Source organism: Sphaeramia orbicularis, chromosome 5, assembly GCF_902148855.1.
Source record: "Sphaeramia orbicularis chromosome 5, fSphaOr1.1, whole genome shotgun sequence".
NCBI classification, from domain to species: Eukaryota; Metazoa; Chordata; class Actinopteri; order Kurtiformes; family Apogonidae; genus Sphaeramia; species Sphaeramia orbicularis.
This window is the reverse complement of record NC_043961.1, coordinates 5,210,671-5,226,018: the sequence shown is the minus strand read 5'-3', so window position 1 is coordinate 5,226,018 and position 15,348 is coordinate 5,210,671. Positions and strand designations below refer to the sequence as shown.

The window sequence follows — 15,348 nt, the reverse complement described above, 5'->3', positions numbered from 1 at the left end:
AGGTATTATTAGTAATGACTTAACTGAATATTTCCCAGGGTGCTGACATTTCTTGCTGAATTGAAGTCACTTTGCAGCCTCTACTCTCAAAAGACAAATAAATGAGTGAATGAAAACGTGCATGCAATTTGAAATTAAATCAACTTAACGCAATTAGCACTTAACAGCACATTATGACCAGATATTCTCCTAAGAGTGGAAGTTTAATTTATAATCTCCCGCCCCCTTACCCCATCCAAATTCCTGTCAGATCCCATAAGTAACTCAAAAATCCTACACATATCAGATTAAATTCTAACTATGCACAAAACATAAAAATGCTATCGATATCTAGGATAGACTCTGTCCATTTTGCAGCAGCATTTTACATCAAAATTAACTCTATCCTTTTCGTAGCAGAAATAACACACGTATCAAAAACAAAAATAAACTCTGTCCATTTCATAACAATAATACACATATAAAAAAAAAATAAACTGTCCGTTTCATAACAATAATACACATATTAAAAACAACAATAAACTCTGTCCATTTCATAACAATAATACGCATATCAGAAAACAAAAATAAACTCTGTCCATTTCATAACAATAATACACATATCAAAAAACAAAAATAAACTCTGTTCATTTCATAACAATAATACACATATCAAAAAACAAAAATAAACTCTGTTCATTTCATAACAATAATACACATATCAAAAAACAAAAATAAACGCTGTCCATTTCATAACAATAATACACACATCAAAAAACAAAAATAAACTGTCCATTTCATAACAATAATACACACATCAAAAAACAAAAATAAACTCTGTCCATTTCATAACAATAATACACAAATCAAAATAAACTGTCAGTTTCTGTCATAGAGTTGGATCAATGGCTCATTTATTAATTAATGACCAATTTATTTACTTCTCTTATCAGTGAAAGAGGGCACTTTTCAGTGTATATTTGGCACACAAAATTTACTTAGCCACATAGAGGATGTTTTTTCTGGGATTTGATTTTTGTTAAAAATGGTCAAATCTGTCTTTTTTTGTGCGAACTTCAGGTGGTAAAAGACTACATTCGTCAGTCCATCCTGGAGAAGGAGCTGCTGTACTTTGGATATGAAGCCTTTGGAATCACTTTTGTAGATCCTGTGAGTAAAAAACACAAACATTTATGGAGGTCCAGAGTCGTCAGAGGTGGTTTTTGACATTTACTATCATTGTTGTTGTGTGTTCAGGACACGTGGACTCCTGAGGATGTTATGCCAAAGAAACTGAGAGACAAGCAGAAGTAAGATTTAACATTTCAGAGTCGACTCATTCTAAGATGTTCTGGTTGCATTAATGCAGGGGTGTCAAACATAAGGCCTACGGGTCAAAACCAGCCCACCTAAATGATCCAATTCAGCCAATGGGATGAATTTGAGAAGTGCAAAAATTACATTGGGGGGGGGGGGGGGTTAATACGTTGAGCAGGGGGGGTTATAGCGCTCCGTAACAAATTGTCGTTTGGGGAGAGCAGGTACGTTGTATAGGTAGTGCCCCCCCTCGCCACTGGGGGTCTGGGGCACCATTAAGTGTGTGTGTGGGGGGGTTTAACATGACAAATTCATGGGGCCCAGCATTCATGGGGGGCCATACATGCAGTGGAGTGGGCCTGGAGAGTTAGAGGAATAGTAAAGCGTCCTCAGTTTCACTTTCACATTGTACCGGTCCGACAATCACAGACCACTATCCCCCCACTCCGACAGATGTTACCACCATAGACTGGGGGGGTGGTTATCGCGACATACTGTATTGCAGAGGATCAGGGGGGCACGGTGATTCGTCACTGACATAACATGCAGCTCGATATTGATACTTTTACAGCCTAACGCCCCCATTTCAGTCTCAGCGCCCCCCTTCTCAGTTTTCTCTTGTTCCAAATGTCCCCCAACGGTGTCCCAATGCCCCCTGGGGGGCAGCACCAGCCCCGTGGAGAAACACTGATTTATAGGTTCTTATGCTTGTTATTTTACTGGTTCAGCTGAGTTGAGATCACATTGGGTTGAATGTGGCCCCTGAACTAAAACCAGTTTGACAGGCCTGCATTAGTGCTTTGCCATGATTTCTGTGTTTCTGACTTCCTGTTTGTCTCAGAGCTGACAGAGAGACTGCAGCGAGGATCACCGAGGAAATTGGAAACCTGATGAAAGAGATTGAAACCCTGGTTGAGGAGAAAAAGAAGGATTCTTCAGACATGGCCAAGATGATAACGCCACAGGATGGTGAATAAACCTCACAGAACAACGGTCCGCCGACGTGTGAAATGTCACAGCTGTCAGGTGTTGACACTCTTCTCTGTGACCTTTGAACTCTAGGCGGCTCGCTGTTGTACGATGACATCAGGGTGACGATGACGTCGAAGCAGCTGAACGGTTCCAAGCGGGTGCTGCTGGATGGAGTGATCTCCGACGACGAGTGCAGGGAGCTGCATCGCCTCTCGAATGTGAGTGAACAAGAAGTGGCAATGAAAAACCCCTTTCACATCCATAAAGACACCAGTGTGACTCACAGGTTCTGTGAGGAAGATGGAGGTTTACGTAGAGTCAAAGGGAGACCGCCTCAGAAATCCAACACAGAGGAAAACTCATGTCAGCATTAAGAATATACTAAAAAGACTAATAGTAGACATGTATGGAGGATGAAAAACTTCATCTAAACAGTATCGAAACTAACACTTTAAGCCTTTCACATGTTAAACAGCTGCAGTTTGTTCTTCTGAGCTGCACCAGAGATGATGTCACTGAAGACACCAAAGTTTACCTATATATGGATGCTTCTATGAGACTGGGTTTATTTTGGTATCTGGCACTTTTCCAGCTTTTTAGACCCAATAATAAAAGAGAAATTTAGACATATTTTCCCCCAGGACGGACCTAATGATGACCTCAGATAAATGCAAAAAACTTATACTCTTGCTCTGAGCCATCCTATAATTAATGAATTTTTAATCAAATATTGGGGCCAAAAATAGGACCCAAATTGGGACAGGAAAAGCTACCTAGGTGTCAGTGCATTAGATGTGAAAACATGTGTGTAAATGGTCTTATATAGACTGTAAATAAAGACACTGTGTTAAATGTGTCGATCCTAGTGGTTTTTCTAATCCACACATGTTGGTTTTTCATCAGTCTCAGTCTCATTCCGGGTTTGGTGTGGAACCCATCGTGTCCACTTGTGTTACATGCAGAACCTGCCCATTAAAAAACAAATAAGTGATTTTGCAACACTCTGCCTTGCATAATTAGTTCAATTCCCAAAATATACCTGTGAGAGAATAAAGAGATATTAAAAAAAATAGCAGTACGTAATTTTCATGTCCTTTTTACTGTGTTACATGTGGATTTTCGTATATAAAAATGTATTTTATGTGAAAAGTAGTTTCTCTTTTATCTCGAAATATTTATTTTTAAAATAGACCCAAAGTGCTTCCAAACTTGCTTCATAACATTAGTCTACATCTGGTTTGAATTTTTAGTCCCTCTGTCCTGTTTTTAGGACCAGTTTCACAGAAGCACCCAAATACGATATATTCTTGAAGTCTTTTTTGAAAGGAGACCAGAGGCTGGAGTCCTATGGGAGGAGTGGCTCATTTCCATGAACATTTTTCTTGAAAGCAGTTACATAAAAAAAATCACAACATAATAGAAAACCTCTGGGAGAATGGAAGACACCTCTAGGTCTTTGGTTTTGTGTCTGAAATCACTCCATTATGGACTTTTGTTCTACTAAACACTGTACTCTTCATCATCATTTAGAGCCCTGGCTGGCAGCTGTCAATACATTTAATGTGAGATTGCATTGTGGGACTTGTCAACAGAAGGATGAGAGTTTTTGTTGTGATTTTTACGCTAGATAAATAGGGCTGTGTATCGGCAAGAATCTGTCGATACGATACAAATCACAATACTAGGATCGCGATATGATATATCACAATATGTCATGATACTGTTAAAAAGGCAATTTTTTGTTTGTTTCTTTTTTTAAATGATTATTTCCTGGAAGAATTGAATTACAGCAGAAATCTGCACAAATACTAAACACATTTTTATTTGGTCAGAACAGGATCTAATGTTATATCATAAAATGTTCCCGTGTTCAAACTGAAATTCTGTTTTACAGACGTTACAGTTTCAGATCCTGTTCAAATGTTCATATTCTATTAGTTCAGAACTGACATCAGAACATTATTTTAGGTCAATCCCAACAAAGGAACTGACATTATTTAGTAAAAGCGTTAAATAACAATAAATAAAATATAAATAAAAGAGGAAAAACAAACAAAAAAAATGAACCTCCACAATATCTGCATTTGAATAAATACCTAAAAATATCAATACAGTATTGTGAGATGAAATATTGCAATATATTGCAGAACCGATATTTCCTAACACCCCTCATAATAATGAATATATCTGTAAATAAACACCATATTTACGTTCATCTCCATGTTTATAAAATGACTTCTCGTGTCATCTCGCGATAATAAATAAACACATTATCGCATTTGTGATTTAATGGAAAAACCAACATTACTCACTTGTGTTTTTTCAACATTTAGTAAATATCGGTAAAGTTTTGCGCTTATGTCCAATGGAAAAGCGACTGGTGATAGAGCTGCTTAGAAAAGTCCAGTGTTTCAGCTCCTCTTTAAAGCAGCGTCTGACTTTCATCACAATTTTTGTTCAAATGTGTCCAACCCCAGTCATATCCTAATTCTCAGTAATCCATTAGTCTTTCCGTGCCTGAATCACTTCCTTCACGGTGAACAACTTCGAAGAGGACTCCATTATAAACACTCGGGCATTTTCAAAAATTTTGTTGCGAAGTGCATTGTGGGAATGGGAATTCCACGCAGCCACAGCAGCAACAAAGATGGCAACCAAGTGAAAGCGATTTCGCACAGATTTGGCAATTCTGTTTTTTCAACATTTAGTAAATATCGGTAAAGTTTTGCGCGGACGTCCAATGGAAAAGTGACTAGTGTTGATGTTGTGCATATCCTCCAGGCCGCTGCGCTGAAGGGTGACGGCTACAGGGGGCGCCCTTCCCCACACTCCCCCAGTGAGATGTTCCAGGGAGTTACCGTCCTGAAGGCTGTGAAGGTCTGTAGCTCAGTCCACTCGGTCGTGTTTGAAGGCTTTTACGTCCCAGTGTTGCTGACGGTATGTTCTCCTGTAGCTCGGACAGGAGGGGACGGTTCCACTGAAGAGCGCTCGACTGTTCTTCGACCTGAGCGAGAAGGTGAGGAAGGTTCTGGAGTCGTACTTCCGGGTGGACACATTGTACTTCTCCTACTCCCACCTGGTCTGCCGCTCTGCTATTGACGGTAAGTCATCTGGATGAAGCGTTTTCAGGTAAAAACACGAGGGATGTGCTGAGATTAGACAAGTTTTAGATCACAGGTGTCAAACATGCGGCTCAGGGGCCAAAACCAGCCCGCCAAAGGGTCCAGTCGAGCCCCTGGGATGAAGTTGTGAAATGCAAAAATTACACTGAAGATATGAACAATCAAGGATGTTTAAATCATTTTAATTCAATCGAAAGTGGGTCAGACCAATAAAATACTATCATAATAACCCATAAATAATGAAAAAAGAAAATTTTTGTCTTTGTTTTAGTGTAAAAAAAAAAAAAGTAAAATTACACAAAAATGTTTACATTTACAGACTAGCCTTTTACAAAAAATGTGAATAACCTGAACAAATATGAACAAGAGAAGTATGTAGAATTTTACCAATATTCTGTCTGTTATTAAATATTTTGTGTATTTGTAGATCCACTGTGATCTGTAAGTTGTGATGTACATGTTTAAATGACAAACTAAGGTGTAATATTATTAAAATTTCACTTATTTTTCTTTGGAATTTTCAGGTTCATATTTGTTCGTGTTATGTTCATGTACAGTTTGTAGATGCAAACATTTTCATTACGGAATTTTACTTTTTTTCACTCAAAAACATAGAGAAAACTTTGGAGCTGACATTATTTATCAGTTCTTATCCTATTGTTTTTATTTTTTTACTGGTCCAGCCCACTTTAGATCACATTAAACTGAATGTGGCCCCTGAACTAAATTGAGTTTGACACCCCTGATTTGGGAGTTTTCTGTGGACGTGTAGACCCCAGTTTGTGATACACAGCATCTGTTTTTCAGGCTGAGGTAAAAGAAACGAAACCAAAAAACGCCAATATTTCTGGTCAGAAGGAGGCATATACCAGGGGTGTCAAACTCATTTTAGTTCAGGGGCCGCATACAAAATAACAGGCATAATAATTTGAGCCCGATCAGCTGACCTCAATGGCCATGTGGGGGCATGCACAGTACTGTAGCAATAGACATTTCAGAATTAAAATATTAAAGATAAAAGAAGATAATGTAGATTTGTTTTTTGGCAAGAATGTTATGTCATGATTCGTCATGCTATTGAATCAGTGTTAAACCTACATACAAGGCAGGTCTTTTTCTGGCCACATTTCTTTAATTGTTTCAGTTTGTATTGGTTTTTATGACCCCTGAGGAAAAAAAATCCACCTTTTTTTCTGCTCCGTCCTAAACTGTGCAGGTCACTAACTGTGTTTGTCCAGTATCTGGTGGTTGAACAGGTGGACTACAGTGGATTTATTTATTTTTTAAATTTATTTATTTTTTTATTTATTTTATTTCGAACAAGCAAAGAAAATAAGACAAAACAAAGCAAATTAAGACATAAAAAAATAACATTTAAATGGACAGAATCTATCTTTAAGCACATACAAGTCTGAATTTTACATGGTCGAAAAGGAGTAGGAAGAAGTATAAACTTAATTTATCATCAAAAACTACCTGAAAGGAGGTCAACAAGAGTGCATCCAGAAAAAAAAAAAAAAAAAAAAAACAAGTTAAAAGATTAGCTCCAACATGAAACACACCGACTGATGTTTGCGTTGTTTGTTTCTTCCAGGCGTGTGTTGGCATGGGTGGTTGTTCTTGTTTGATAAAGCCGACTTCTGACGCTCTAAATGTGTTTGTGCTGTCGGTTCTTTAGAGAAACAAGAGGAAAGGACAGACCTGAGTCACCCCGTCCACGTGGACAACTGTCTGCTGGTGTCTGAGATGAACGAGTGTATTAAAGAACCTCCTGCGTACACACACAGAGACTACAGGTGAGCACTTAAACACACCTTAGATCAGGGGTGTCAAACATACGGCTCGTGGGCCAAAACCAGCCCGTCAAAGGGTCCAATCCGACCCATAGGATGAATTTGTGAAATGCAGAAACTACACTTAACAGGGTTCTTATGGGTGCTTGAAACCCTTGAAAATGCTTGAATTTCAATGCTGTGTTTTCAAGATTTGGAAAGTGCTTGAATTTTAGTTTAAGTGCTTGAAAGTGTTGCAATTTTTATGTCAATTAGAAAAATTAGTGGGTGTTCTCAGGTCGACTCCAGGTACATTTTTATTTTAGTCTTTGTCTCAGTACGAGTGTGTCTAAAGAACGCCAAGTGGATTCCCTTTTTTTTGGATAAAACATTGTGGTTTTCTTTAGTTTCTAAACTTTTTGCTACAATAAAACATCATTTTAGATGTTTATAGCAAAATACAATGTACGTAATTGTGATAAAAAGTGAAAAAAATATTCTGGAGTATATGTATTTCTGTAGATGTGTGTTTGACCCCAACGATAAGGTGCTGTGCTGGAAAATTTTTTAAATGACCCTAAAAAGTGCTTGAATTTCACATTTGAAAATGTTTCCAAATTCTGACTTAAGATATTAGCATCAAAGATCAAATCATTTTAGTTCAGGAAACATATACAGACATATGTGATCTAAAGAGGGTCATAACAGTAGAATAGAATAGAATAGAATAGAATAGAATAGAATAGAATAGAATAGAATAGAATAGAATTATTTATAAAAACTATCATACAAAAATTAAACTGAAAAATATTGACGATATACAAAGAAGAAATGTACACAACATATAAAGAATATATACAAAGCAAAATTAAAAACAAAAACTATCATCAGAACCTATAAATAATCACAATCCAATCCAACTTTTACTCAAAGTGAAACTATATGAAAATGTTTATATTTACAAACTATCCTTTAACAAAAAATAACCTGAACAAATATGAACAACCTGAAATATCTAAAGAAAAATAAGTGTGACTTTAACAAGATTCTGCCTATTATTAAATGTTTTGTGTATTTGTAGATCCACTGTGATCTGTAAGTTGTAATACATGTGTGTAAATAGTAAACCGAGGCAGAATATTAATAAAATTGCACTTATTTTTCTGAAGACATTTCGAGTTGTTCGTGGTCGTTCATGTTATTCACAGTTTTTAAAGGATTTTTTGTAGATGTAATATTTTCATCATGTAATTTTACTTTTTTCGCTGTTATTATTCTACTGGTCCGACCCGCTTAGATCACATCGGACTGTATTTGGCCCATGAACTAAAATGACTTTGACACCCCCCCCCCCCCCCCCCCCGCCTTAACCCTTTCGTGCATAGTGCTCACTACAGTGGACAGCTATTCTGCGGCTGTTCTCTTGTACATTAATGGATTTTGTTGTTCTTTTCGTTGTTTTTTTTGTTTTTGTTTTTTCTTTACGCATATCTTTATTAAAGTTTTAAGACACTACATATCTTTTCTGATATGTATTGGTAACATTATGCAGATCTATCCTGAGGATAAACCCCTAGAATCACAAGCCCTCCCCACAGTTTTCACACAATTTATCAGTAAATACATGTTTCTGTGCGTCAAAAATTAAACGTGTGGTGTCCAGCTGAGTGGATATTTTTGCAACTTCATGAAAAATAGATTCATAAGAATTTTTTTGTCATCATTACTTTTTTAAATGTATTTTTAAAAATTTTTTAAAAATTATTTGTATTTTATTTATTTATTTTTTATTCATTTTTCAGAAGAAAATGTTCTATCACATTGTTTTTTTCATGCCTAAAGAAGAATAAAAACACTCAGGAAAAAATTTTGATTAAGGTTCTCATAATTCGTGCATGAAAGGGTTAAACTGACAAACAGCAGCCATAGTAACATCCTGTCCTACCTCTGCAGCGCCATCCTTTATCTGAACGACGACTTTGAAGGAGGAGATTTCATTTTCACCGAGCTGGACGCCAAAACAGTCACGGTACATATGTTTTTGGTTCTTATAGTACATGTAACTGAGAGGAGACGCTGTACCTTTAACTAACTCCCTCTTTCCGGTCCTTGTCTTGTTTCTGGTCCAGGCCGAGGTTCGTCCACAGTGCGGTCGCGTGGTCGGATTCGGATCTGGGAAGGAAAACCCTCACGGTGTCAGGGCCGTCACGAAGGGCCAGAGGTGTGCGGTGGCGCTGTGGTTCACCCTGGATCCCACCCACGAGGAAAAGGTCAGAAGCTAACTGTATTTTGCAAAGACAGGGATATTAAAGCAGCGTACGACTTTGATCACACATTGTTTTTGTTTCAGATTCAGATTTAACCCATAAAGACCCAAACCTCCACCAGCAACCAAAACCATCTGCTGACATAAACTGTTTAATACCTGTTGATCCACTAATTCTATCAATCCATGTAAATAATTGGTGTAAAATACAGTTCTTCCTCTTTTCATGGTCATCAGATATGACCCATTTGGACGTTCAGAGGCTCTGTAGTTACCGTGGAAACACCACCATCTTCTACAACATTGATTCACCAGGTTTCTCTATATATAACCTATCTTAGGTGTTTTATCACAATTTATTGTAATATTATCCTCTTTATTTTGAGTTTTTTTCTGTGTAAATCATGTATTTTCCTTTATTTATTTCAAGCAGTAATAGACGGTTTTGTTGGGCTTTGAGGAACCTGGATTACACGAATAAGACACAAACAGCATTTAATAGTTGATGATGAACCTGAGGAATGTCAAATAGGAACTACAAACCGAAACTAAACTCTGAATATTTCAATATTTCACTGTATTTTTCTGTTATTAACCCTTCGGTATCCCGTCCAGCAAGGCCCTTACGAAGCACCAAGAATGCCTTTTTGGCACACTTGTGGAATAATGTCAAAAAATTTTTCATACAGTTTGTTTTTAATTATTTTACACTTTTTTCTATTTAATCAACTTGAGCCATAAATAAAAATATCAAATACTCAATAATTGTCACATTTTTTAACCCTTTAAATGCCATGTTTGTAATGTAAACAAACCATTTATTTGGATGCAAAAAACACACAAAAAATATTTTTTTTCAATATACTACATAAAAAGTGGATCACATATTATTTGATTTTTTTTATCCTGGCATATGTCAATGATTAACTCCAACATCGGTTAATTTGCATTATTATTTTTGGCGCTAAGTCAAATGTTCAAAAATACTAGCATCTGTCACCAAGTGTGCCAAAAGTGCACACCTATGAATCAAACTATTAAATATTATATATTGATTTATTTTTCTGCTCTAATTTGATTTTATTTTTGTAAATCAAGGTCAGCCCTAATCATACAGATCAAATGGAAGAAATAGTGCGTTTTAGGCACACTTGGGAGACAGATGCTAGTCTTGTAATTTTCTTTTGTTTACAATGTGCACATTTGAGTTGGTGGCCAGAATTTAAAAGATCACGCAAAAATGAACAACTTTTGAATTCTAACCTTATTTAAATTGTGAAAAATAATATGAAGTTTTTTAAAACGAAGTGTAAAGTGTGCCTAAAAGGTGCACCTGGATACTGGAGGGTTAATACATGTTTGGGAACACAGGTTACCGCTATAGAAAAAACTACTAAAAATCTCAGCTGAGACTCAAATTTACCGTTTTTTAAAAGTTTTTTTTCTTGTTATCAACGTCTAAAATCTAGTCTTAAACACATTGGAGTTTTACATTAAATAAAAACAGCCCAATTTTCTAATTTCAGAATAAAAGGTGTAGAAAACGGTGCTTTCGTTTTTGACAGCCAGCAGAGATTTTTCAGGAAAGGTGCCATCATGTGTAAACCTGCAGATAAAAAGTGGAATTATCACCTCTTAAACTAATTCTGTAAGAACAAAAACTTCCTCTCTACGTTTGCTATTTTTGTTCCTAATTGGGATCAATTGCATTTTGAGTTTTTTTTTTTCAAATGTTGCCTTTTTTTCTTCAGGAGAGAATCCAGGCTCAGGATATGCTGAAGATGTTTGCGACCCCTTTGGACGCAGAGTTCAGCAAAAAGGAGGTGACGGCGACGGACACTTCAGAGCCACCGACGACAACAACAACAACAACAGAAGCTCCACAGAAACCAGCAGATGATGAACACATAGATAAATTAGCGGCAAGTAAGGATGAAAAACCAGTGGAAGACGCACCGAAAGCCAAAACAGAGAAGACGGTAGCGAAGGGCAAAGCTGCTCCCAAAGCAAAGGCCAAGACGACGGATAAAACCAAACCTGCCGCTAAAACCGACGGGAAAAAGACGGTGAAAACACAAGCCAAGCAGGCAGACAAAAAGGAGTCAAAATCTGACAAAAAAGACCTAAAATCTGACAAAAAGGAGACAAAATCTGACAAAAAGGAACTGAAATCAGAAAAAAAGGAGACGAAATCTGTCAAAAAGGAGCAAAAATCAGACAAAAAGGAACCGAAACCAGCTGCGAAACAGACAGTGAAACCGTCAGCTTCGAAGGAATCGAAAACACCTAAAGCCTCAGACTCTCAGAACGGCAAAGATGAGCTGTGATCCATGTGGCGTCTGTTTTATACAAAGTCTACCAGGTCTTCTCTGTGGGGAAACAACGGCGGCGGTGGCGGTGTGTCACGCCCAATTTAGGTCAAAAGAAACTCACAAAGCCAGGGTCAGAAGATGAATCCTCTGAGGAAAAACTCTGAATTTCTAGGATTTATGTTGTGAATGAATGAAAACTTAGACGGTTTCTGGGATTTGAGTGGAAATTTTACAGGAAGAAACGTGAGTTTTCTTTGTCTTTACAAGACAAAGTACGTGAAAAGAGGCTCAGTGTGGTTTTTTCTTGCAAATTTTCCACCTGTCAGTCTTGGTAATTGCTATGTTTTTTATGACATGTTCTCCTCACTGCAAAAATCTAAATCTGACCAAGAGTGAAAATTATCTTGGTCAGATTTCTTGAAATCAGATTTTCCAGATCTATTGTTTAAAAACCAGTTCTTATATCTCACTGAAAAGTTCCTCTTTAGGTGATTCTGTCTTATTTTAAGTGTGATGAGATATTTGGACTAGAAATGAGAAAAATACACTTGTTCAGATTTACATTTTTCCGGTGCTGCTCCGCTGTGTCTGTTTGAACCTACAGTGATACACTGTCATTGTGTTAATAATTATTGTGTTTTTAATTGATCAGACATTAACAATAATAAGACTTTCCCAGTCGCTGCTGTATGAATCACTGCAGTGTTTTTGTCCTTAACATTTGTTTTTGTGCTGAAACGCCCAAAGCCACTGTTCACTGTGCACCGTCCAAAGCTCTGTTTCTGTGTTCGTGGTGCACATGTTCATCTCAGTTCTTAATTTTCCTGAGTTTTTTTTTTCTTGTACTTTTGTTCTGGTGTTCAGGGGGAATAATATATAATATAACAAAGATGAATTCACAAGGAAACTCAACTTGGGAATTTACAAAAAAAATAAAAATTAAAAAGTGATTTTCTTACTTTGGGAGGATTAGACTTTTTTTATGATATTGATTGATTGATTTTGCACATACATAACATTAATCAAAGACATAATAAAACAGTAAAGGTGCAGCTTGTTTTAACCCTCTGGTATCCCGTCCAGTAAGGCCCTTACTAAGCACCAAGTGTGCCTTTTTGGCACACTTGTGGAATAATGTCAAAAAAATTTTCATACAGTTTGTTTTCAATTATTTTACACTTTTTTCTATTTAATCAAGTTGAGCCATAAATAAAAATACCAAATACTCTATAATTGTCACATTTTTTAACCCTTTAAATGCTGTGTTTGTAATGTAAACAAACCATTTTTTTGGATGCAAAAAACACACAAAATTTTTTTTTTTTTTTCAATATACTACATAAAAAGTGGATCACATATTATTTGATTTTTTCATCCTGGCATATGTCAGTGATCAACTCCAACATCGGTTAATTTGCATTATTATTTTTGGTGCTAGGTCAAATGTTCAAAAATACTAGCATCTGTCACCAAGTGTGCCAAAAGTGCACACCTATGAATCAAACTATTAAATATTATATATTGATTTATTCTGCTGTAATTTGATTTTATTTTTGTAAATCAAGGTCAGCCCTAATCATACAGATCAAATGGAAGAAATAGTGCGTTTTAGGCACACTTGGCAGACAGATGCTAGTTTTGTCATTTTCTTTTGTTTACAATGTGCACATTTTAGTTGGTGGTCAGAGTTTTAAAGATCATGCACAAATGAACAACTTTTGAATTCTAACCTTATTTAAATTGTGAAAAATAATATGAAGTTTTTTAAAACAAAGTGCAAAGTGTGCCTAAAAGGCACACCTGGATACCGGAGGGTTAAAGCCTCCACCTTATAAATACATAAACCTTATAAAAGTTATGACATGTCCATAGTCCATACACATTCAGAATTGATTAAATACAGAATTGATTAAATTAAATTGTATAGTTACTAACGTAATAATATGATCAGTAAATTAATTACTGGAAAATACCTGAAAAATGCCAAATACGGAGGGATATTTTATAATAAATGGTGATAAATCCCTTAAAAAATGTGAAATATAGTGAAAAAATTATTGAAGTTGGATCAGTGACAGTGGATGGACACACTGGGTTTATGTTCAGTTATTGGTATGTTTGCTGAGAAAGTCACTTTTACATCAGTTTTTTTCTGTTTTTGATATAATAATCCTAAACTTTAATCTGAGTTTTCTCGAACATCTACATGATCAATGAATTAAATATAGGAAAAAACCTGATTTACACTGAAAAAATGTAATATAAGAGGATAATATTACAATAAGTAATCATAAATCACTTTCGAGAAAAATTCATTTGAGAACAGACACAACAGTAGCACTGGGTCTTTATGGGTTAAAGTGTCCAGATACTGTTTGATCGCATTACGTCCTGTTATTAGTCTGTTTATCCAGTCTGTGATAGAGTTGCTCAGAAAACTCCAGTGTTTCAGCTCCTCTTTAACCCATGAAGACCCAGTGATACTTTTGTGGCAGTTCCAAACATACATTTTTCTCCATATATAACCTATCTTAATTGTTTTATCATCATTTATTGTAATATTATCCTCTTTGTTTGGAGTTTTTCTGTGTAAATCATGTATTTTCCTATATTTAATTCAAACAGTAATGGACGGCTTTGTTGGGCTTTGAGGAACCTTTATTACATTAACCCTTTCATGCACAAATTATGAGAACCTTAATCAAAATTTTTTCCTGAGTGTTTTTATTCCTCTTTAGGCATGAAAAAAAAATGTGACTGAAAATTTTCTTCTGAAAAATAAATAAAAATAAATAAATAAAATAAAAATAATTGGAAAAAAAAATGTAAAAATACATTAAAAAAAAAAAAAAGAATAATGAAAAAAAAACAAAAACAATTCTTATGAACCTGTTTCTCATGAAGTTGCAAAAATGTCCACTCAGCTGGACACCACACGTTTAATTTTTGACGCACAGAAACATGTATTTACTGTTCTCTTTTTTTTTCTTTTCGTGGATAATTTTTTTGGCTGGTCTCTTTTTTTTCTTATAGGGGATTTTTTTTTTTTACATCTAGTGGATAATTTTTTTTTAGGCCGTTCTCTTTTTTTTTTCTTATAGGGGATTTTTTTTTTTTTTTTTACATCTAGTGGATAATTTTTTTTTAGGCTGCTCTCTTTTTTTTCTTACAGTGGATAATTTTTTTGGGCAGTTCTCTTTTTTTTTCTTGTAGTAGATCATTTTTTTCATCAAGTGGATAATTTTTTTAGGCTGTTCTCTTTTTTTTTTTCTTGTAGTAGATCATTTTTTTCGTCTAGTGGATAATTTTTTGGCCTGTTGCACCTCTGGGCCACCGTAGTTTAACCCTTTCATGCACGAATTATGAGAACCTTAATCAAAATTTTTTCCTGAGTGTTTTTATTCCTCTTAAGGCATGAAAAAAACAATGTGACTGAAAATTTTCTTCTGAAAAATAAATAAAAAATAAATAAATAAAATACAAATAATTTTTTAAAAAAAATTAAAATACATTTAAAAAAGTAATAATGACAAAAAAATTCTTATGAATCTATTTTTCATGAAGTTGCAAAAATGTCCACTCAGCTGGACACCACACGTTTAATTTTT

The 15,348-nt window shown here is 35.5% G+C and overlaps 1 protein-coding gene and 1 long non-coding RNA gene across 2 annotated transcripts in view; one reads left to right on the top strand and one right to left on the bottom strand.

The window, feature by feature from the left end:
• The window catches only part of p3h1 (prolyl 3-hydroxylase 1), a 26,295-nt gene extending 13,557 nt beyond the window's left edge, over positions 1-12,738 (top strand). The window contains 10 exon segments of the mRNA XM_030135540.1: positions 1,060-1,149; positions 1,237-1,289; positions 2,138-2,265; positions 2,359-2,486; positions 5,050-5,145; positions 5,222-5,369; positions 7,069-7,186; positions 9,116-9,191; positions 9,292-9,432; positions 11,180-12,738. Coding sequence (XP_029991400.1) covers positions 1,060-1,149; positions 1,237-1,289; positions 2,138-2,265; positions 2,359-2,486; positions 5,050-5,145; positions 5,222-5,369; positions 7,069-7,186; positions 9,116-9,191; positions 9,292-9,432; positions 11,180-11,755 — 1,554 coding nt within the window. The 3' untranslated portion in view covers positions 11,756-12,738.
• The window catches only part of LOC115420257 (uncharacterized), a 19,633-nt gene extending 4,285 nt beyond the window's left edge, over positions 1-15,348 (bottom strand). Inside the window, exons 1-2 of the long non-coding RNA XR_003935526.1 lie at positions 15,336-15,348; positions 2,717-2,725 (exon numbers count right to left, since the gene is read on the bottom strand). This is a non-coding gene — a long non-coding RNA (uncharacterized LOC115420257). The remainder of the gene's footprint in view (positions 1-2,716; positions 2,726-15,335) is intronic.